Source organism: Lathyrus oleraceus, chromosome 6 (genome assembly GCF_024323335.1).
Source record: "Lathyrus oleraceus cultivar Zhongwan6 chromosome 6, CAAS_Psat_ZW6_1.0, whole genome shotgun sequence".
Taxonomy (NCBI): Eukaryota; Viridiplantae; Streptophyta; class Magnoliopsida; order Fabales; family Fabaceae; genus Lathyrus; species Lathyrus oleraceus.
Window position 1 is genome coordinate 56782423 of NC_066584.1, and position 23588 is coordinate 56806010.

Below are 23588 nucleotides of genomic sequence, written 5' to 3' on the forward strand. Positions count from 1 at the left end.
TTCACTGGCTTTTCCCAGGTTGGATAGGCAGTCGATGCTCCACCAAGCTTCGATTTAAACTCAGAATTTTGTTATAATCCCAAGAAAAACAGTCCCTGTATTCAGTCAATACTTCAACCAATTTTGCCCTTATTTCTGACCCTACCTTAATACTTATGTAGGTTGATCTTTTTGTGATCCCATCCCCCAGATCGATCTCTTCGAGGGGATCTTGTGCTTGCATCTTCTGGGATTCATCTAATGGGTTCTTTTCTAACCGCAAAGGCTCGTTGTCATAAATACAATCAAGCCTCCGGCTTTCTGAAGCTGTTGTTTGGTCTTGCCAACCATTTTCTAAACCTTCGGCCTCACATGCCAAATTCTGAAGCCTCTCCTTTTCCAGAATTGACTTTCTCTTGTTTTCAGCCAAATAGACCGAAATTCGAGCCAAACTTTCTGACTCAGCAGTCATCTTCGTCGACTGTAGGCCACCCCGTAGGTGGAATACTCATCTCTGGTCCTGTATCTTCCTCGTTATCCCATATCAAACCATGATCAGGGTCTAAGTTCAGAACTCGACCAGTTTTGACGGAAGTATAGGAGCCTGATTCGTCATCGCATGGCGCTATATTCGCTAAGTGTTGGTCGAAAGGCCTCTTGAAACATATGTCGTCGATGCGGTAATAACTTTGGTCAGCCTCAATGTTTTCCATGATGTCGTATTTTTTCCAGATTATAAGTCTCTGATGAACCTTCGAAGGTACCGCTCCTATCACATGGATCCATTCCCGACCCAGGAGTAAATTGAAGTTAGCTTTAGAGTCTATTACCATGAACAGTGTTAAATGTGTTGTTGTGCCCACGGAAAGATCGACCTGGACAACAACCATTATATTCTTGGTTTTCCCTTCATAGTTTTATAGGACCATGTTGTTTTGTCGAAGATCTTTGTCACCCTTTCCCATTTTCTTAAATAGAGTATGGGGCATCAGATTAACTGTAGCGCCTCCGTCGACAAATACCTTGTTTACCGCTATTCCATCAACCTTCACCCTGATGAACAAAGGCTTTAAATGATACATCATCCCTGGGCTGGGTCTTTCAAATGCGGCCTTATGTTCCTCCACTATGTCGTTATTCATGACGTAGTAGCACAGAGGTTTCCCTCCAACCATTTCATCTGGCACGAAATCTTCTCCTGTCTCAGAGACTTCGGATACCATGTCGTATTCAGCCGACAATACCGATACAATGCCGCAGTTGACAACAAAGTCATCACCATAGACGTCATCATTGGTTTCGCCGTACATGTCTTCTCCAAACTCCTCTTCGGACTGGGGGAGTATTCAGGTTCTCCTTCCTCTAATTGGGGGGAATACTCAGGTTCTTCTTCCTTTGATTCGCCCCTGTCTCTTAGCTCTTTTTCAACTTCGGACGAACACTCCATACTTTGGGAGGCTATCACTACTTTCTTCCCCGTTGAGTTGACAATCATGACCATTTTCTGGTTGGCCACCATTTTTACTTGTCTCGATCCCAAGACCTTTGGTATCTGTTTCTTTTGTCCAGAGGTCTCCAAGGGGTTCAAATGTGGAGTGGTGACGTCTCTCCCAGCTTTTTTGGTTCGCTGGTAGCATCTCCATTGTGTCCTTGTCATCAGATTCTTTCCTTTGTAGTTAGGAGATACCATGTAGCCCCTTTTCTTCTCTAGAGATGTTGTTTCTTTCTCTAACATTATCCATTTTGGTTTCTTGCCCCCTTTCTGGTTGACAGACTCTATCCACTTTTCTTGTGGAACATCGGTCGGCGGAATGAAGGTTTTTGGTCGGGGATGTTGAAACTGCCTTCTATATTCTTCGTTCCGTTCGAGGTGCTCCATGCTTGTCGAACACAAATAGTGGGACAACAAGTTTCTCTTCCTTCACAGCCTTGTTATCGGTCTCCATTTTCTCTGCGGTTTTCTCGTTGAACACCGCACTGCACTTTGCACATAGCAAAGCCTTTGACCCGTTCCCTTTACACTTCTATTGGAAGTCTAATAAACTTTCTTCTGGTTGGGGATAGGCCGATTCAGATTTCCTTTCGGCCTTATTTATGAAACCCTCAGTAGTTTTGACCATTAGCACTTCAAAAGATTTAGCTAAGGAAGTTGCTTCGGAAACCTCTATGAGACCATCAGTAGTCTCGACCATCATGCATTCGAGAGGCTCCGAGTACAAAGCTTCTTCCACCTTCAGAGGATCAGAGTCCACCTGCATTTTGGCCTTTCGCCAAACTGGAGTCTTCCTTCTTTAAGAGTTTTTTGAACCAAATCCTTGAAAAGAACACATTGGTGAGTTTTGTGACCAAGGAAATTATGAAATTGATAGAATCCCATTTTATTCTTTTGTTCTAGGGGAGATCCTTTAAACCCTGAGGGACGATAATCTGACCATCTTTTACTAACAGATCAAAGATTTCGTCGCACTTAGACATGTTGAACGTATATGTCTTAGCTACGTATTTATCTATTTTCTCGGCTTCAATTGGGTTCTTCCCATTCGAATTATTTAAAACCTTACACACATATGGAGGTCCGGGCTTCAGTTCTGCCATGTTAACCTCACTTCTTTCGATTATATCTTCATCGTCGGAAGAACAACCTTCGACTGTGATATAAGATATTTTTTCTTTCTTATGATATCGACCCGTCTTGGACTTCTCAGCTTTCAGCCGTTCGATGCATCGAACTCTGTCGGCCAATTGGGCCATATCTCTAAGATACTGAGTATCCAGCTTTTTCCTTATAGAATAATCCAAACCCCCAACAGCTATCTCGACTAATTCATGCTCAGGGACTTGAGTAAAGCATCGTGCTTTTAACAGCCTAAACCTATTTAGGTATTGATCAACCGACTCAACAACTTTCCACTTAACGCTAGCTAGTTTTTTTAGGCTAATCTTTGATTGCCCCATGTAAAATTTTTCATGGAACAATCTCTCTAATTGTGTCCAGGTTTGGATCGACTGTGGAGGTAGCGTTGTGAACCACGTGAACGCGTTCTTCGTAAGAGAACTTGGGAAGTATTTTAACTTCAAATCCTCATTGTTCTTTATGTCTCCGGCCTCAGTTTGATACCTGGCCACGTGTTCGACGGTGGACTCCTCAATATCTCCAACGAACTTGGTAAATTTCAGGACTTTCCATCCCCTAGGCAGTTCTGTCTGTAAGATAAAATCTGGAAAGGGTGAAGATTAAGTCAGCCGATGTAAGTAGGGACTTATTCTATTTCGTACTATAATCTGTTCGACGATAGCCTCTAGGTTTTGTCCCCAACTGCCTCCTCGTGTCGAATTTGCCTGACCACCTGGTCAGGATCCTGGTTACGGTTAACCATTACCATGAGGGGCCTTCGTGCTACCCTTGGGATCTGTTAGAATTCATGATATTCTTGTTCAATAGTATCGTTCGTCATTTCCTATTGTCGGATCGGTGTTTCCGGTCAAGGAGGACGTGTAGGATTCCGATGGGCCGGAGCCATTGGGCTCCCAAAAAGCCCCATATCCTTGTCAATTGGGTTGCCAATTGCTGGTAACTTTGCGTCTAATCTTGGGTCAAAGGCCTCAAGATGGTACCAATTTACTGAGTTAGCATGTGTACCATTTCATGATTACTCTCGTCCATCTGTTGTCTCATAACGACGACAGAACTTGACATAAAAGTTGGGACTGACTGGGACGTCAGTCTGAAACCTGGGGGTCAACCAAATAGGGTTTCCAAAGGTCCTAACCCCTGGTAGCGAGGGAATGTCGATGATGAGGTGTTGCTGTAAGTCGAACCAAGGTTATGCATACTTGCTATAAACTCAGTCGGCATTCCCAACGTCTTGTGCATGGAGACCGTAAAACTGGGCATATATTGCCCAGAAGTTCCCATTGTTGTTGGTGTCGACATTTGTGGCTGACACAGTGTCAGAATTGGCCCTACAAATGTTTCTGAAACCGTCAATGCCATGCTAGAGCCGACATCGGCCGCATGGGACATCGTCGTGTCTCCCACTGAAGATGTTTCTTCGTGCGATCGAGGAGACGTCATTTTGCCACTATGTAATCGCATACACCTAACACTGTCTAAGTCCCACTAGGCGTGCCAATTTGTTGGTTCATCAATAATCTCTAGCCTTCCTACGAGATGGTTACTTGCCGGACCGGCTACAAAGTCCTAGACTTAGTGTCTGAGCGTATGGTATTTTGGTGAGCAATGTCTTTGAAATGTCCAAAAGGAGTAAATATAACTCTTGATGAGTTAGAGAGGTAGTGAAAAGTAATGACAAGCAAAAATGTATGATAGAAAAGCAATAAAGTAAAGACAATTTGGTAAGTTTAAATGACTTATGAATGTAAATGGAGGCAAAGGTACATTTTTTATAGGGAGATGACTCTTTTCTCGTAAACACTTTGGTATTTCAAGTGTACTCCTACTGCAAATGCTAAAAATTCCACCCTCTAAAATGATCCCTAACACTTGCTTAAATACTAATAAAAAGTAACCATCTAGGGGGTTACAAACCTATCTAGAGATGACACGTGTCAGCCCACTTCTCCCATGTACGTAGATAAATGACCACGTTCTTTGGCCGTCCACGATCACTCTCGCTATTGAGACCCTTCGACTTCGACCAGGACTCTAGGTGTCGACCCATGGATTGTCCAACTTCTTGTCGATGAGGTCCCGACGGGTTCCCTAGTCGAGTGGATTTACCTTCTTTGGCCAAAGTTTGTCAGCTAACATTATGACCGATCAAACACACTAGAGTTAGGCCTATTCTCGAAAAGCTTCATCTTATCTTCAATAGAATGCGCGTCCACGATGTCATGGGTGTTAATCAATTGTCCAGAGAACAAAAATAAATATGCTTTCATAACCCTCTCATCAATAGTAAGGGAGATGTGATAGATATAGTATAAAATATTTCTTCTTGAAGTGATCCAACGACCAGCACCTCTGAGCTTTGTCCGTATAGGCAGTTTCCCTAAAGCAGCATCTAGAATGTTACAGAACTCTGAAAGAGAGTTGCTGAAGAGATTGGAGTGAATATGAAGTAGTGAGGCTTAAAATTATTCCACCTCTCAATATAGAAAATGAATACTTTATTATTATTTCTCTGAAGAAGGGAAATTAACCCTTGTTCGCACCCTTTTTTTTTTCGAAGTACGACTGACGCAGAAAAAGTGAAAGAATAGATTTTTTTAGGCACGGCCTGCTTGTCTGTTATACTCATATCAAAGATGGAACATTATTACAAAAATTCCAAACTATTGGGTGGAGTTGAGATGGGGCAATGATCAGGTGATCAAGCACCTCCTTCTCGAAAGCAGTTAGGGGAAACCTTACACCCAATTTTTAGAAGATATACTCATAAAAGGGAATAAAGCACCGTTCAAACTAGCTGCATATCCTTTTGTTGGTAGGATGGGAGAAGTCAACCAATCTAAAGAGGACCATATTTCAACATCGACAATATCTTGGATATAGGAGGAGATCGTCCCCCGAAATTCAAGATTTACCCAACCTTATTGATCTACGTCACTCGGCTCCAACAAACTCTTATGTCGAACCATATTCATTTTTGCATCATAAAGAGGGTCATTTTGGTTAACATAAGCAAAATAACTCTTAAAATAAGCACAAACCCTAGAACGAATATGAATGGAGTCTTTCTCGAGGGATTGGATGAAGTAACTAGTCTTGAGTCCCGCCTCCCTAGATAAAGAAATACCCAAATCAAAATAGGAACGAGCAAAAGAGGCATCCCGAGTAGCAATTTCCTTCACCACACGATCATCATCACTATATGAAAAGTCCAACCTCAGCCCAGAACTACCGTTGGGCACATTTTGGGCATGGACATAAGGATCCACCCTATAGAAAATGTCCTTAATATCTGGACTCTCCACTCCAACGAATGATGAAAACTCATCACTATCTAATTCGGGCTCCACCTTTATGGGTAAATTTCCTAAGTTGGTTATAGTTATACATAAAGGAAGGAGGAGAAATGCCTAGAGGAAAGAAAACAAACTCAAGAAAGGCAGAGACACATAGAAGTAGGGTAGTCCATTGCATTGAGATGTTACGTGGTTAGAGTTGTCGGAACTCACAAACAGGTAATAAACTTAAAGGAGAAGATAAATTTCAAGTGGCAAGCGAAGCGAAAATGATGTTTGAAAATTAATGCAGCATTTTATACTAGCACGAGTAACAACTAATGATCCAGATTAGAAGGAAATGAAAATACATATAGCAGTTGCTCGATCGTTTCTTGGGAATACAAGCAAACTCAAGTGCACTCAAATGTCCTAGGAAAGTGCACCACACCCTAACCTTTGAGTCTAAGGCTATGTGTCTAGAAAGTTGGTGAAATGCCTCAATGATAGGAAATGTATTTAATGTGCCTGTTCCCCACTACCTCGATAATTATCTTGTGATCTTTCCACTTCATATGGTCAATTTTGGTAAAATATCGTCAACTACTTTGAAAGACTTCTCAACTGGTAAAACACCTAGAAATCCTCAAGGGCAACTGTCTTGGACGACCAATGGCCTAATACACGTGAGATTTAAATATTCAGCCCAACAAAGCAAAGCCAAAATAAATTATTCAACCTATATAACCAACACACGTGTGACTTAAGTATATTTTTCTAATCTCATAATTTCACTTTATTCATCTTGGACTTTATAACTAACTTGCGCATTGGAGTGCAAACCTTGCAGGTCCGCCCCTCTATCGTTGTATCGAAGATTCGTTAGAACAAGATTTGGTTCTGCATTTATACCTTGAGTTTTTATGATAACAATGTTGTATTTGTGTGAGAACAATTTTGGTAATCTAATGGTTTGTTATTGTGTAGCTTTAACAGTCAGTTCTGATTCTAAGTATATGATGTGCAACGTCATCAATTTCTGAATAATGAGTTCCAAATCCGCTTCTGCGCTAGTTACTAGAAGTTCTGAAAGATGTTCAATGTTGTTGCTGCAATGATCTTTCTACTTTTGTGCTGATTCACTATTGAGAAGCTTCTTAGGAAACGTTATGTTGTTGCTGCAACGTTCTCTCAGTCCGTGCTTCTGGACGTGACTCTGATCACCAAGCTTCTAAATAATGGCAAGCTTCTGAAGTTGTGTTACATAGCTGAAGATTATGAAGATCTCATGCTAGATGATTGAGCTTATCAAGGTTCTAACTGTAGATACTGAAGACTCTAAATATTTTGAAGATACTGAAGATCTCAAGCTAGACTACTAACATTGTCAAGGTTCTGACCAAAGACTCTGAAGTTTCTGAATCCAACTTTATGTTTCTTCATTTCATGCTTCATCAACTCTCATTAGAAGCCAATGAACTTAAAGATAAGATCATATGGAAACATGATCAAATAGTACATAGTACAAATCGAATATCCTTTGCATTACCTGATTTCATGGGCAAGGACATTACTATATGTAACACCCGAGGCCATAGAGGCCAAAAAATGGTTACATGTTACACCCGAGGGCGATAGAGTGGTTGTCGGTGCACGAGGCATGACAATGATACACTCCTAGCAGTTTCTAGGAATAAAACAACATGAATTCACATCGAAATGAGAGGGATCCTGAGGCTATGCAGGGATGAGACTGCATGGTTGGATGAAGGCTTATAAGGATTAATTAGTACTACCTATACTAACATGCATCTTCTTTTTGGTAGCCCGATAAATAAGAACTCCATAGTTAAGTGTTCTTGTCTTGGAGTAGTGTTTGGATGGGTGACCTTCTGGGAAGTTTCCAGGAAAGCGTGTTAGTGAGGACAAAATATGATGGAAAGACCTGTGTTGGTTTGTGGGGTCAGTCGATCCTGAAAGAAATTTGGGGAATTACACTTACATCACACATGAAACTGATTTTGTGGGTGAATGACAATATGCAATATCACTCATTTCACCATCCAATAGTGGACAACCGCTCTATAAGTAAGACTTGGAGACTTGAAGAAAAGCGCCTGGTGATACAACATTTTGACTAGTCTGTTTCTTTGTGAAAAACTTTTATTTTTTGTACACAGTTTTTATTTAAGCTTTTGTTTATCATTTTTATAAAATCTACTTGTATAGAAGCAACTTGTAACACACAATATATTATTCAAACTGTTTGTTTGATTCCTTAAGGAGGTTATCCTTGAGAGACAATGAAGGTTATTCTTTGTGAGACCTTAAGAAGACTAGGGTATAGTTGGATCTTTGAGAAGATAAAGAAGGTTATTCTTTGTGATTATTGTAATCTGTTGACTATGATGGATTAAGTCCTTGTGTATAAGGCAAAATCACCTTGGCGGATAGACTGGAGTAGCTTTGAGTTTCAAGCGAAACAGGATAAAAAGTGCTTGTATTTTTATCTCATTTTCATTAACTTATTATTGGTGTTCTTAAGTTGGTAAAAAGCTTTTGTTTTTGTAATACCCAATTCAAACCCCCCATTTCTTATGTTTTTCATACCTTCAATTGGTATTAGAGCCTGGTTCTGATTGTGATAAAAAGTTTTATCAACACTTAAGTGTGTTCAATATCGATCCAGTTTGTGTGAGAAACAATGGTTGCTGCTAACGCTGTTAATGTTGCTAACAATAATGAAAGAGACCATCACAGTGAAAGCCCACCAATCTTTGATGGTAATATTTGGTTATTGAAAAGATAGAATAGAAAGCTTCTTTCTTAGTTACGATGTTGATCTATGGGATCTTGTAGTCAATAGATATGTTCACCATGTTAATCCTGGAGGAAATAATATAGAAAGAAGTGCTATGACTGATCAACATAAGAAAGATTTCAAAAATCATCATAAGGCCATAACTATATTGTTAAATGCTATTTCTTAGACTGAGTATGAGAATATAACAAACAGAGATTCTGCCAAATCCATTTTTGACTCTCTGAGGATGACTCATGAGGGGAATGCTCAAGTAAAGGAAACAAAAGCCTTAGCCTTAATCCAGAAGTACGAGGCATTCAAAAAGGAAGATGATGAAACAGTTGAGACCATGTTCTCAAGGTTTCAGATGCTTGTTGCAGGACTGAAAGTTCTAGACAAAGGATACTCTACAGCTGACCATGTCAAGAAGATTATTAGAAGTCTTCCTAAAAAATGGAGACCTATGGTAACTGCTTTGAAGCTGGCAAAGGATCTCAACAGTATCAATCTTGAAGAACCTGTTAGTTCTATAAGAAGCCACGAGATTGAGATCAAGGAAGATGAACCTCAAAAGCAAGGTAAATTTGTTGCCTTAAAGTCTAAGCCTCTGAAGACAAAAGCTTATCAAGCTAAGGAAGAATCAGAAGGATCTGATGAAGACTCAGAAGATGATGATAAATCATCTTTAATTTCAAAGAGAGTCAACAGACTTTGGAAGCACGTATACAATGGTCAAGGAAAGCTCAGAGGAGCCAGAAGGACTACTGGTTGTTTTGATTCTTCGTTTGGACAGAAGAAGCAAGGTTCTAGAAAAGAAGTTATTTGCTTTGAGTGCAAGGAGCCAGACCACTACAAAAATGATTGTCCTAAGTTGAAAAAGGACAAAAGGCCTAAGAATAATTTCTCTAAAGGCAAGAAGGGGTTGATGGCTACATGGGATAACTCAGAATCCGAAGAAGAAGATTCTGACGAAGAAAAATCCAGCGTTGCATTAATGGCAACTACAAATGATCCTGAAGTTTCTGAAGAACCAGAAGACAAGGTATTATCATAATCAGAATCCAACTCTGATTCTGAAGAGGTGTTTTCTAACATATCTCATACTGATCTTGAATCATGTCTCTCTGAAATGCTTGAAAAGTACCAGAGTCTTTAGAGTAAATACGAAGACCTTAAACAAGTCCAAGTAGTTGCTTCTGAAACTCGTAGTGATCTTGAGAAAGATATTTCCTCTCTAAATGAAAATATATTTTCTTTAGAAAGCAACAAATCTGATTTGAAAAGAAAAATTTCAAAACTAGAGGAGTAAATAGTCTCAGAAGCTTCTGGTACTAATTGCATCATTAGATATGACAGAGAACTCCAATACTTTCTAGCTAAAAGCATAGATATAAGCAAAATGGCTTCTCTGATCTATGGAGTTAGCATAAATGGAAATAAAGGTTTAGGTTGTACGTAAACTATAAAACCTGACGAAAGTCAGAAGGTAAAACCAAAACCTCTCTATGTGCATTTCGTGCCTGCTGGCACTGAGATTGATATTTCTACATAGACATAGAAACATTCAAAGGGTAAGAACTTAGTTCTAAAACCAAAGTATCATGCACAAATTCCTCATGATTATCCTTCTTCTAAACAACCCAAAGTTGTAAAAAAAACTCTGGGAAAACTAACAAGAGGAGACCCAGAAAGTGTGTGCCTAAGGATAAAATAATTTATCTTGCTGACATCCTTAGCAGCTCAGCTGAAACACCAGTCATGGTACCTGGACAGTGGATGCTCGTAACATATAACAGGCAGAAGGTCTATGTTCCAAGATTTGGAACTTAAGGTTAGAGGCTTCGTTGTTGGTTTCGGAGGAAACCAGAAAGGAAATATCATTGGCTCTGGAACTATTGTTAACGGTAAACTTCCTTCTATTGCTAATGTCATTTTAGTTGATGGTCTGATGCATAACCTATTGCCTATTAGTCAACTTAGTGACAATGGTTGTGATATCATTTCTAATCAAAATTCATGTAAGGTTGTTAGTCAAAAAGATGGTACAGTCCTTTTTAACGGAAAGAGAAAGAACAATACTTATAAAATCATACTTTCTGATCTTGAGGATCAAAATGTAAAATGTCTAATGTCTGTTAATGAGGAGCAATGGGTATGACACAGACGTTTGGGCCATGTTAGCATGAGAAGGATTTCTCAACTAAATAAGCTTGGATTAGTCAGAGGCTTACCCAATCTGAAGTTCGCTTTAGATGCTCTTTGTGAAGTATGTCAGAAAGACAAATTTTCTAAAACATCTTTCAAAGCGAAAATTTTTGTTTCTACCTTTAGACCGTTAGAACTTCTGTACATTGATTTGTTTGGACCAGTAAAAGTTGCCTCTATGATGTAAATAAGTATGGGTTGGTCATAATTGATGACTATAGTCAATGGACATGGGTAAAGTTCTTGAAACACAAGGATGAGTCACATTATGTGTTCTCTACTTTCTGTTCACTAGTGCAAATAGAAATGAACTGCAAAATAGTCAGAGTCAGAAGTGATCATGGTGGAGAATTTGAAAATATTTTTGATGCAAATGGAATTTCCCATGATTTCTCTTATTCTAGAACTCCACAAGAAAATAGGGTTGTAGAAAGGAAGAATAGGACTTTGCAAGAAATGGCCCGCACCATGATCCAAGAAACTGACATGGCTAAGCATTTCTGGGCAGAAGTCGTTAACACAACATGTTATATTCAGACCATGATTTGTATTAGATCTATTCTGGGTAAGACTCCTTATGAATTATGGAAGAACAGAAAGCCTAATATTTCTTACTTTCACCCTTTCGGATGTGAATGTTTTATGTTAAACAGTAAAGAGAATCTTGGCAAGTTTGATTCTAAATCACAAAAGTGTTTATTGGTAGGATATTTTAAACGCTCTAAAGGATACAAAATCTTTAACACAAAAACATGAATTGTTGAAGAATCAATTCATGTTAGATTCAATGATAAGCTTGACCCTGAAAAAGTCAAAGCAAATTGAGAAATTTGCAGATTTGAAGATCAATCTTTCAGAATCCAAGGATACTGATTCTGGAGAAAAAGACTCAGAAGGAAAAGCTAAATAATCTAAAGCAAACGACTTAGATATGACTCAACCAGAAGTTACTGTTGGTCCAACTCATTAAAAGAAGAGTAGATCAAGAACCCCTCATTCTAAAGAACTGATTCTGGGAAATAAAAATGCTCCAGTCAGACCTAGATCTTTATTCAAAACTTCTGAAGAGACTCTTCTAGGCTTGGTATCTCTGATAGAACCCACATCTGTTGATGAAGCTCTTCTGGATAATGAATGGATTTTGTCTATGCAAGAGGAATTGAATCAATTCACCAGAAACGATATTTGGGTTCTTGTTCAGAAACCAAAAGGCTTCCATGTCATTGGAACTAGATGGGTCTTCCAAAATAAGCTCAATGAGAAGGGTGAGGTTTTCGTAAACAAGGCTCAACTGGTAGCACAAGGTTATTCGTATTTTAATTTTGTTCGCAGTCAATGATAACATCATCCTTTACTAGATGGGTGTTAAGAATGAATTCTTAATTGGATATATTTTTGAATAAGTATATGTGCATCAACCTCTTGGTTTTGAAAGCTCTCAAAATCCTGACTTTGTTTTTTAAACTGAAAAAGTCGTTATATAGTCTGAAACAAGCTCCCAGAGCTTGGTATGATAGACTAAGTAACTTCCTTTTGGAAAATAATTTTACTAGAGGGAAAGTGGACACAACTCTCTTTTGAAAAACCTTTAAGAATGATATTCTGGTTGTAAAAATTTATGTTGATGATATTATTTTTGGTTCTGCTAATGCTTCGTTGTGCAAGGATTTTGCTAAGTCAATGCAGGCAGAATTTGAAATGAGTCTGATGTGAGAACTCAAGTTCTTTCTGGTAATCCAGATTTATCAACGTTAAAAAGGAACGTACATTCATGAGATAAAATATACAAAGGAGATTTTGAAGAAGTTTAACTTATCAGAGTGTAAGCAAGCAAAGACTCCAATGCATCCTACATGTATTCTGGAAAAAGAAGAGGTAAGCAGTATGGTAAATCAGAAGTTATTTAGAGGTATGATATGCTCTCTCCTCTATCTAACCACTTCTAGACCTGATATTTTATTCAGTTCCTGTTTATGTGCTCGCTTCCAATCAGATCCTAGGGATACTCACTTAAGTGTTGTTAAGAGAATCTTTAGGTATCTTAAAGGTTCTACTAACCTTGGTTTGTTTTATAGAAAATCAAGTGAATACAAATTAGTAGGCTATTGTGATGCCGACTATGCTGGAGACAAAATAGAAAGGAAAAGTACATCTAGAAGTTGTCAATTTTTGGGAGACAATCTGATCTCATGGTCCAGCAAGAGACAACCAACAATTGCACTTTCAACAATCGAAGCTGAATATATTACAGCTTCTGGATGCAACACTCAGATACTCCGGATGAATTGTTAGCTGGAAAATCATCAGATATCTAAGAGTAACATTCCTATTCTATGTGATAATACTTCTGCTATTTGTTTATCTAAGAATCTTATCTTGCATTCCAGGGCTAAGCATATTGAAATTAAACATCACTTTTTACGTGACTATGTTCAGAAGGGTATTTTTTATCTAAAGTTTGTTTATATAGACCATCAATGGGCTGATATCTTTACAAAACCCCTTGCTGAAGATAGATTCATTTTCATTCTGAAAAACCTATTTGTGGATTTATGTCCAAAATGAAAAAATGTATTTCAGAATGTTTAAGTCTTCAGAATTCTAGATTAGATTCTTAGAGTCTTACTTGTTGACTCTGAAACATGAGTTTTCTGAAGTAAGGAAGTTTTCATGAATCAGAAAGGTTCTTATCAGAAGAAATCTTATTGATTTTTCTTCTTGATTCTAAACAGTTGTTACATTAAATGGTTGTCATGTCGTTTAATTTCATGTGGTTATAAGTGGTGACAGTTGTCCCGCTTTCTGAGCATGCGTGACGAAAGCGTGACACATTGGATTTCACAATTCTTGGAATTAGGTTAAAAACTCTTACACTTCCCCCTATGACTGTGTATTTTCACCTTGTCATCATGGAAAAAATATATATAAACCCACTTCACTTACATTTTCAAACTACGCACATGATATTCCCACACTTTCATCTTTCAAACCTAAAATACCTATATGCAACTATTCATCCTCTCATTCATCTTCAACAATGGTTGCTCCTCAACAACAGATTCAACAACAACTTTCTCCCAGTCGCTACATGGCTGATGAAAACCATCCTATCATGGAAGGGATCCGTGAGTTGACTCAAAACACTCTAGTTATTGAGTTAATGGTGTTTTGTGAAACGATTTTGGACTTCAAGAATCTGAAGGACAATGGGTTCGACTTCTATGAAACTTTGGAACTTCAAAGATGGAAGAATTTCTTTTAAAGACTAACTGGTCTTGTATATCCAGTATTGGTGAAGTAGCTTTGGGTGCATGTGATCGGAAAAATAGCAAGTGTACTATTTTTCCTGTATAGTAATAATGGGGAAAGTTCCCCGAATGTCAATCTCAAGGACTGATCGCAAATATTGAGTTAGAATTGTTGTTCAATTAAACCAAAACTTGTGTTGGGGGTTTATGATTAAAATTTCTATAAAAAATTGCAACTAAAATAAATAATGTTGAAAAAAGGGTTTTCAAGGTAAAGGAACATGTCAGGGAAGGTGTTAATTTGTCCCTGTAACAACTCTGAGTAACTATTGCATCAATAAATATCAATTAATTACTACTAGTTCTCAAGGGTATTTTCTCCCAAGGCCTTGGTGAGAAAACCTTTAATTATTCAGCCCTAATCATTATGTCCATAGAAAATTACCAGTGAAATTAAGCCTTAATATATCTAGAATAATCTGGTTCATATAGGGTATCCCTAGTCCTAGCTGATATCTACTGCAGAATAATCTTATGAAAGCAGTATCAATGACGGTCTAGCCTAATTGATAATCACACAAAAATATCCATTGTTCCGAAAGAGAAAGCATTAAACATATCAAAAGATTACGGTAATTCTGAAAAACAACATTATCATTGCAAATGTAAACTCAAAGTCATTACAGATTCAAATCAGGGACACCCCCTAGCATTGGGGGGTTTAGCTACTCATATTGTTCAAAATAATTTCAAGATAAAAATTAGACATTACAAGTAATTGGATAACTTGGATCTTCAATTGCATACGCTCATGAAAATCTTTCACTCTCCGAATTCCTTGATCTCTCCAATTTTCAATCGTGTAACAATTCTGTGTTGTCAAAAAGTCATTCGTTCCTCGTAAAAACTCTTCTAAATAGTGAAAATCCATTGGCACTGGTTGGAAATCCCCAAAACACCCTTTCAGCTTAATACTTGATAAAAAACAAAAGAGCAAAATGAATCAGCGCCTGACCCAACACGGCTCGTGTCAGTTGACACGGGTGGCCGTGTTGCACCACTGGTTTTCCAATTCCTTTTTCAAGCTCAGGAAATCTGGCACGATCCGTGTCAAGTGACACGGGCGCCCATGTTGCGCCACTGGTCCTTCCATTTTCTTGAATTCTTGTAAGGCTATCATCCCGCCATGGCCACTATCAGGTGACACGGGTGGCTGTGGCAGGCCTCCTGTAGCTTGGCCATTTCTTTCCCGAAACACCGGATTTCTCCACTTTCTCGCACCGAGTCTTTTGGGTCTTCTACTTGGACCTGAAACGCAGAAAATGCACACACCTAAAGCGTAAAATGCGACAAAAAATAGAAATGACATTAAATAATGATGAAATAGTAAAATATATCGGTGAAAGAAATAGACCCAACAAAACATTAATTAAAACAAAGTAATACAAATTACCTGGATTCTCGCTGAATAAGTGACATAATACATAACATAAATGGTGAATGATCACAACCCCAAACTTATCTCATTGATTGTCCTCAGGCAATTTATGTCACCCTCAAAAATAATTGAAGAATTAACTTTTACCAAAATACTGTTGAGATCTTTCACAACTTACTCATTCTTCTTCTTTCAGAGTCCCCAACTTTTTGCAATTATTTGGTTTGCCAGACTTCCATATAGGAGTACTACTTCACTTGTCAGCTTGTTTCACACACTCGCCTAGACTCTCAGGGCTATAGTGTCTGCACTCATGATTTCATAGTATTCAATACCGACTCGTAAGCTTGAATGTAATCTCCTTTCATCTCACTTGCACAATACACACACTTTCGAGGTCTTTCAGGTTATAGCGGGGCTTGGGTTAAGGTGGGATATGAAAGGGGTGGAAATGGTTTTTGGATTCAGAGTCAATGCCATTATTCTTTTCATTGTGTTTATTCTATCATATCATTTACATTTCTTTTTCTTTTTCAGTTTCGTTACTCAGTTCTTTTTCTTTTTTGGTTTTATACCCAACTGAGTGTTTCACATTCAGTGAGTGCTTTTCTTCGTTCCATCAAATTTCTCTATTATTTTATCTTTCTTTTGTTTCCTTTTTTTTCAATGGTCATTTTTTTTCACTCACATTACTTTCAGTTTCTTATGGGGCTACCCCAAACTTAGAATTGAACACAACTTAAAGAACATAAAACTTTCTCTGAACAGAGTAAGGAAGTGTTTGGGCTGTAGGTTACATTCATGTGGTGATATATACAAACCAAGGTATACAGACTCAAATTGGGTGAACGAAGGGTAATAATTAATAAGGCTGGCTTGAAAGGCTCAGGGTTAAAAGAAAAAACTTGCCTCAGTGTGTATACTAATGTAGTGAAATTCGAAGAGAACTTACGCAAACTATGAGTGATAGAGACATACCTGAATTATCTCTCATGATGAATCTTGTGTTTTTCTTTTAATTCTCACCATGTTTGGTAAAGCTAACAATTTCCGTAATACCTCTAGTGTGGTGCAGCTTTGCTCTTAAGTTGGGATATACAGGATTCCTCTGTTGGTCGAGCTCAAGAAAGTTGTGTCTGATCATCTTCAATAATATCAACATTTGCAGGGGTAATTCTCTGGTAGTAATCAATCATCTATTATTACTAACCTTTGTCACTTATTCAAACACTGAACTCCAGCAACTGTGTGTTACTTGACAACACTTAATAAAAATAAACAATCAACGTAGTAACAAAAACAATAATAAATAGAAACCAGTAAACCTTCCCCAAACCTGAACTAAACATTGGCCTCAATGTTTTAGAAAAAGAAATAGAGAGGGTTGACTTACAGTGCCCTCATTGAGGTGGAGGAGGAAAATGCAACATCATGGATTGCATTTCTTTCAACATGCCTCCTTCTGACTCCCTTTGTTGAGAGACTGTATGTCAGCTGACTACAAAAAAAATAACAAAAATGAAAATTCATCAGTAAGTAAAAGTGTGGGTTTCCTCCGACTAAGCTCTTTGTTTAACGTTGCATGGCTCGACGGTTTACCACACTATCCATGTAGATAAACATTCTTTACCAGGCCAATTCCTCGTCCTCGAGGATAAGGCCTCTCCTTCTTTCTTTTTGATTTTGGACTGGAACCAGGAATGTTTTCATTCGGAGTTGCTAATGGAGGTGGTGGTAGTTGAGAAGGCCTTCTTGCATCTTTTTCTGATGTTTGTATGTTAATTTTCCTTATCATATTTGTCATCATCATGCCTACTTGATAGTGATGTTCTTTTTCTACCTCTAGCTTCCTGTTTTTAATAATGTTCAAGGTTATTTCATCATCATAAACTTTTAAAGTTAACGTGCACTGGTCCATGTCGAGATTACATCGACTTGTCTGTATGAATGGTCGACCAAGAATGATAGGTGTCTCTTCATCTTCAGGTATGTCTATGATCACAAAATCAACAGGAAAACTCAATTCCCTTATTGTCACCAGCACGTCTTCTGCTATCCCATATGCATTCTTTATCGAGTATTCAGCAAACTTCATATTTGTCCTTGTATCACTGAAATTTTCAATACCCAACCTGTGATAGATTGATAATGGCATCAGACTCACACTAGCTCTAGAATCAATTAGTACCTTTTTGAAAGTTCTATCTTTTATAGTGCATGATATTGTGATTGTTCCAGGATCCTTCTGTTTATTTAGAATTCTCTTACCTAGTGATATTGCACTACACTTTTCCTTCCAGGCTACCGATTCTTCTGTTGTTGGTCTCTTTTTGGTGATTACCTCCTCCATGAATTTTGTGTACATGGGCATTCACTCGAGTGCTTCAAACAAAGGCATATGACTCTCTATCTTTTTGAACATTATCATGAATTTCTCGAAGTCTGTCTCTCTAGGTTCCTTTTTTGTTGCTCTCAGAGGATATGGTAGCTTAATCACAGGTTTAGTCTCCTTTTTTTTTTCTCTTCAGTTGGCTTTCTGGGTGGTATAACTTTTTCATCTTTAGCAGCCTTCTTGCTGTTGGTGTAAGCCCTAGAGGCCAATACTTTTGGTACTTGTATCGAATTATTTATTAATAATAAAAGGCTTTTTCTTTATTATTTTTGTCTAATAAAGTCCCTAGAATAGATAGTCCGTTTAATGTATCAAGTGTGACTTAATCATGAGATCACATTAAACATAAGGACACTATTCTTAAAGTATCCATAGTCGAGCTTTATTGTGAAGTGGGATAACATTAAAGCATTAAGACTATTATGTATATAGACTGATGATCACATCTCATGGATCATGGATAAGGAGTTATCATGTCTTAAACATAGGTATGAATATTAAGAGTAATATTTATACTGGATTGACCCGCTATGAGAATACTATATAGAATGTTATGCAAAGTGTCATAAGTTATTCTCATGGTGATAATGGTATATGCCACCCTTCAACCTGAAACCACTATGGACCCTAGATGTAGAGTCGAGTGCCTTATTGCTGATCAAACATTGTCCGTAATTGGATGACCATAAAGACAGTTGATGGGTACTGCATGAAGTATGCTAAGGGACATGAGTGACCTAGATGGAATTTGCTCATCCTGCGTAACAGGATAAATGTCTATGGACCCAATATTGAACTGGACAAGGATGACACGGTCTATGCCTTGTGTTCAATATAGACATAAGGGCAAAAGGGTAATTGTACACATAAGTATTATCACAAAAGGATTTGTCAGATCACATGACATTTTCATGTCTTGGGTAGCAGTGATGTGTTGCTAGATACCGCTCACTGTTTATTATATTAAATACGTGATTTAATATAATTGCCAATGCCGCGAAAACCTACAGGGTCACACACAAAAGGACAGATTGATGAGAGATAGAGTAACTAAGGAATACCGTAATGTACGGTACCCTTATGTGAATTGTAGAACATCGTAAGGTACGGTGTACTTAAGTAGAATACGAAATATGGTAAGGTAGCACGCGCTTAAGTGATTTTGGCATATTATAAGATATGGGCCACATACACTTGAGTGGGTTTTTTAGCTTGCAGCCCATATAAGTGGTTCTATAAATAGAACCCTTGTGTAGAAGCATTTGTGTAGTTACAATTTCGTTTCTCTCTCTCTCTCTTTCTCTCTCTCTCTCTCTCTCTCTCTCTCTCTCTCTCTCTCTCTCTCTCTCTCTCTCTCTCTCTCACTCACTCACTCACTCAAAGCCTTCATTCGTAGCAGCTAGCACTGAGATTGAAGGAATCCATTCGTGTGGATTGAGTAGAGGCGTTGTCATCGTTCAACGTTCGTGATCGCTCCGTAGATCTACATCAAAGGTTACAATCTCCACAAGAGGTAATAATTCTATCACTGATCATGCCTATTCGTAAGGATCACTAAAGGAGAAATTTTAAATTCCGCTGCATTTTGGATCGCTCTTCTCCTTCAGTGGTATTAGAGCCACTTACGAAAACATGCATCTGATAGCTGTTTATTTTCTGTATTTTCTGTATTAATACGATTAAAAGACAGAATGAATCAAAAAATAAACGAGTAATTAAATTTGGCATCATGTGTGTACGATTTGGATGATTGATGTTGACTATGCTTCGGAATTCGACATTAGTATGGTGAAGCAGTGATACATCAATCGTCCATAGGTTATGCAATTGAGATCGATCAAGTTATATATATGATATAAGTAATCCTGATGTAAAATACGGTATATATGATATACTGTTTCTGTTTCGTTCATTCAAACACTTAATGGTTGTTTTCCTTTGAGCGATCAATGGTCGTTTGCTTCTTGATCCGACATTAGTATGGTGAAGCAATGACGTGTTGATCAATCATACAGAATCAGCAATCAAGGTGTGTTTGACGGTCTGAAAATTGTGCATTAGGGTTAATGACGGCACAAGGGTTGTGTGGTCAAAGAGTTATGCGATTAGGGTTGTGATTGCGCAAGAGTTGTGCTTTAAAGTATCAAGTGTTGATGCGAAAAACAACATCGATTTCAAATGAATTGTTCATTAAAAAATTTGGCCAGGGACACTGCCCCTTCAACCCCGCAAAGGGGCGCTGCCCCCTTGACCCCCGTCCGATGATCAGGCAGCGGACCCCCGGCTAACTCTGCGTAGTGTGATCCTTCGCCGAAATTTAATTTGGTTTTAATTAATTAAAAGAATTAAAATTAATAATAATAATATGTTTATTATTATTGTCTTGTGGTGATCGGTTATGGCCTTAGTTTTCCTTTATTTTGTTTTGGGTTTTTTAAAATACGACCTGCGTGTCGTGCCACTCTTTTAATGTCTTAATGTAACTTCTTTTCTCATCTCACTCCCTCGTATGTAAAACGAGTTTCTTTTATGTAATATAATGTTATGAAGAAAGAGAAGAATTCAATATCAAAGGAGGACAACCTTGAAGATCTTGCTTAGAGAAGCTTATATCGTTATTAGGTTAGCTTAGATTCTCTCATTGGCTTGGGAGAACAATTGCGCTAGGGCCATAACTGTTTCATTATGTATGTTGATGCATGTGAGAGACGATTTATATGATAAATAAGCCGGCAAGATCATAATAATTGCAAATTCCCTCAAATTAAATATTAAGTTTATGCTTTCTAAGTTTTAGCACTCATCAAGACTAGTATCAGATAATGTAGGTTTCGCCTACGCGAGGTGCGTGTTCTATATTAGTAAGGTGCGATGGGATAATTATAATATCCAATTGCTAAAACAATGGGTCAAACTTAACTAAACAAATTATAATAAGATTATATATGTTTAGAAGCAAGAGTTGGAAATGATTCATGTGATGGATTGGAATAAGGAGTTATTCACCCAACTAAAATATTCGAGAGTTGTATTAGATACATTTGGAAGGAGTTCCTACCTAAATAATCTAGTTTTGTGTAATCCGCCTACGCGGACTTAAAACAAAGTGAAATATGAATCTCAACCCACTAGAAAATCTTCCACGGGATTTTCCGAATCAAATGGTGAGGGTCATTTATTTTGAGTAAAATAGTGGAGCATATTTAATTAAAGGCCTAATTAAATATGTTATTAATACTTATATTTTCATTATTTTCATGTAGATTACCATGACAACAAACACCTCTAACGATATTTTGCGATCAATCCTTGACAAGGAAAAATTGTCTGGGACAAATTTTCTAGATTGGCACCGAAATCTGAGGATTGTCCTCAAACATGATAGAAAGCTGTATGTCTTAGAAAAATCTGTTCCTGAAGAGGAACCTCCTAGTTCTGCACCTAAGGCAGAAAGAGATGCTTATAAGAAGCATGTCGATGATGCCAATAAAACTGCTTGTCTCATGCTAGCTACCATGGACTCAGAGTTGCAAAAGCAACATGAGAACATGGTAGCGTTCGATATGATCGAACACCTGAAGATGCTCTATCAAGAGCAAGCAAGGCATGAAAGGTTTGAAGTTTCAAAAGCCCTTTTTCAAGGCAAGTTAGCTGAGGGAGCCCCTGTAGGTCCCCATGTGCTTAAGATGATTGGGTATGTGGAAAACCTTGAGAGGTTGGGTTTTCCCCTCGGAAAGGAACTTGCGACTGATTTGTCCTAAATTTCAATATGAATGATATGGACAAATCTCTTCCTGAACTGCTAGCCATGTTAAGAACTGCTGAGCAGAATCTGAAGTCAAAAGGGAAGTCCATTCTGATGATCAGAAATGGAAAGAGACAAAACAAAAGATCCACCAAGCAGGGTGATAAAGGGAAAGGCAAGGAAGTTGCCAAACCCAAACCCACGGTTGCTGCTTTGAAGCCTAGTGGAGGCATAGCAAAGGAAGGCACCTGCTTCCATTGCGGTAAGACCAGACACTAGAAGAGAAACTACCCAAAGTACCTGGAAGATAAGAAGAATGGAGTAGAGACTTCAACTTCAGGTATTTTTGTTATTGAAATTAATTTATCTACTTCTGCATCATGGGTATTAGATACTGGATGCGGTTCTCACATTTGTACCAATGTACAGGGGCTAAAAAGAAGTAGAGATTTGGCCAAAGTTGAAGTTGACCTACGAGTTGGCAATGGAGCAAAGGTTGTTGCTTTAGCCGTAGGAACTTATGTATTGACTTTACCTAGTGGTTTAATAATTCAGTTAGAGAACTGTTATTATGTACCTGCAATTAGCAGGAATATTATTTCCGTTTCTTGTTTGGACAAGTTTGGTTTTTCATTTATAATAAAGAATAATTGTTGCTCAATTTATTTGAATGATATATTCTATGCTACTGCACAAATGAACAATGGACTATATATCCTTGATCTTGAAATGCCTATTTATAACATTAGTACTAAAAGGATGAAACCTAATGAGTTAAATCCAACTTACCTTTGGCATTGTCGATTAGGCCACATAAATGAGAAACGCATTTCCAAACTCCATAAAGATGGACTCTTGGACTCTTTTGATTATGAATCATATGAGACATGCAGATCTTGTTTAATTGGAAAGATGACAAAGTCTCCATTCACAGGAAAAGGTGAAAGAGATAATGATCTTTTGGTCCTCATACATACTGATGTATGTGGACCACTGAACATACCGCCCAGAGGAGGTTTTCAGTACTTCATCACATTTACTGATGATTTCAGTAGATGTGGTTATGTTTATTTAATGAAACACAAATCAGAGTCCTTTGAAAAGTTCAAGGAATTCAAGAATGAAGTACAAAACCAACTAGGTAAGAATATTAAAACTCTTCGATCAGATCGAGGTGGTGAGTATTTAAGCCTAGAGTTTGATGACCATCTGAAAGAGTGTGGGATCCTATCCCAACTTACTCCTCCTGGAACACCCTAATGGAATGGTGTATCTGAGGGAAGAAATTGAACCCTGTTAGACATGGTCCAATCCATGATGAGTCACGCCGATCTTCCAAACTCCTTTTGGGGACATGCACTATTGACAACAGCTTATACACTTAACCGTGTTCCATCCAAAAAGGTTGAGAAGACACCATATGAGATATGGAGTGGTAAGAAACCAAATATGTCTTACATGAAGATTTGGGGTTGCGAAGTTTATGTGAAACGATAAATTTCAACTAAGCTTGAGCCCAAATCTAACAAATGCTTATTTGTGGGGTATCCTAAAGAAACAAGAGGGTATTACTTCTACAATCCTTCTGAGGGCAAAGTGTTTGTCACTCGAACTAGAGTTTTCCTAGAAAAGGATTTTATTTCTAAAGGAATCAGTGGGAGGAAAGTAGAGCTTGAAGAAATTCAAGAATCACAAAGCATTGATACACCTATGGAGGAATTAGAGCAGGAAACACAAGTAGTTGTGGAAGAGCAACTTGCTCAAGTAGAACAAGACCAGTGTAGGTCAAGAAGGATACGTCACCTACCTGAGAGATATGGATATCTCATAACTGATCAAGGTGATGTATTGCTCATGGATCAAGATGAGCA

At 38.0% G+C, this 23588-nt stretch overlaps 2 protein-coding genes across 2 annotated transcripts; both read right to left on the bottom strand.

The window, feature by feature from the left end:
• Window positions 1–2370: 2370 nt before the first annotated feature.
• On the bottom strand, window positions 2371–4054 carry LOC127093990 (uncharacterized). The gene is made up of 2 exons (XM_051032873.1): window positions 3814–4054; window positions 2371–3197 (listed from the first exon to the last, which is right to left on the bottom strand). Exons 1-2 carry the CDS (start codon window positions 4052–4054, stop codon window positions 2371–2373), a joined length of 1068 nt encoding a protein of 355 aa, XP_050888830.1.
• Window positions 4055–17183: 13129 nt separating this feature from the next.
• LOC127093991 (uncharacterized) lies at window positions 17184–17930 on the bottom strand. The gene has a single exon (XM_051032874.1). The coding sequence runs from the start codon at window positions 17928–17930 to the stop codon at window positions 17184–17186; it is 747 nt and encodes a 248-aa protein (XP_050888831.1).
• Window positions 17931–23588: the final 5658 nt, after the last annotated feature.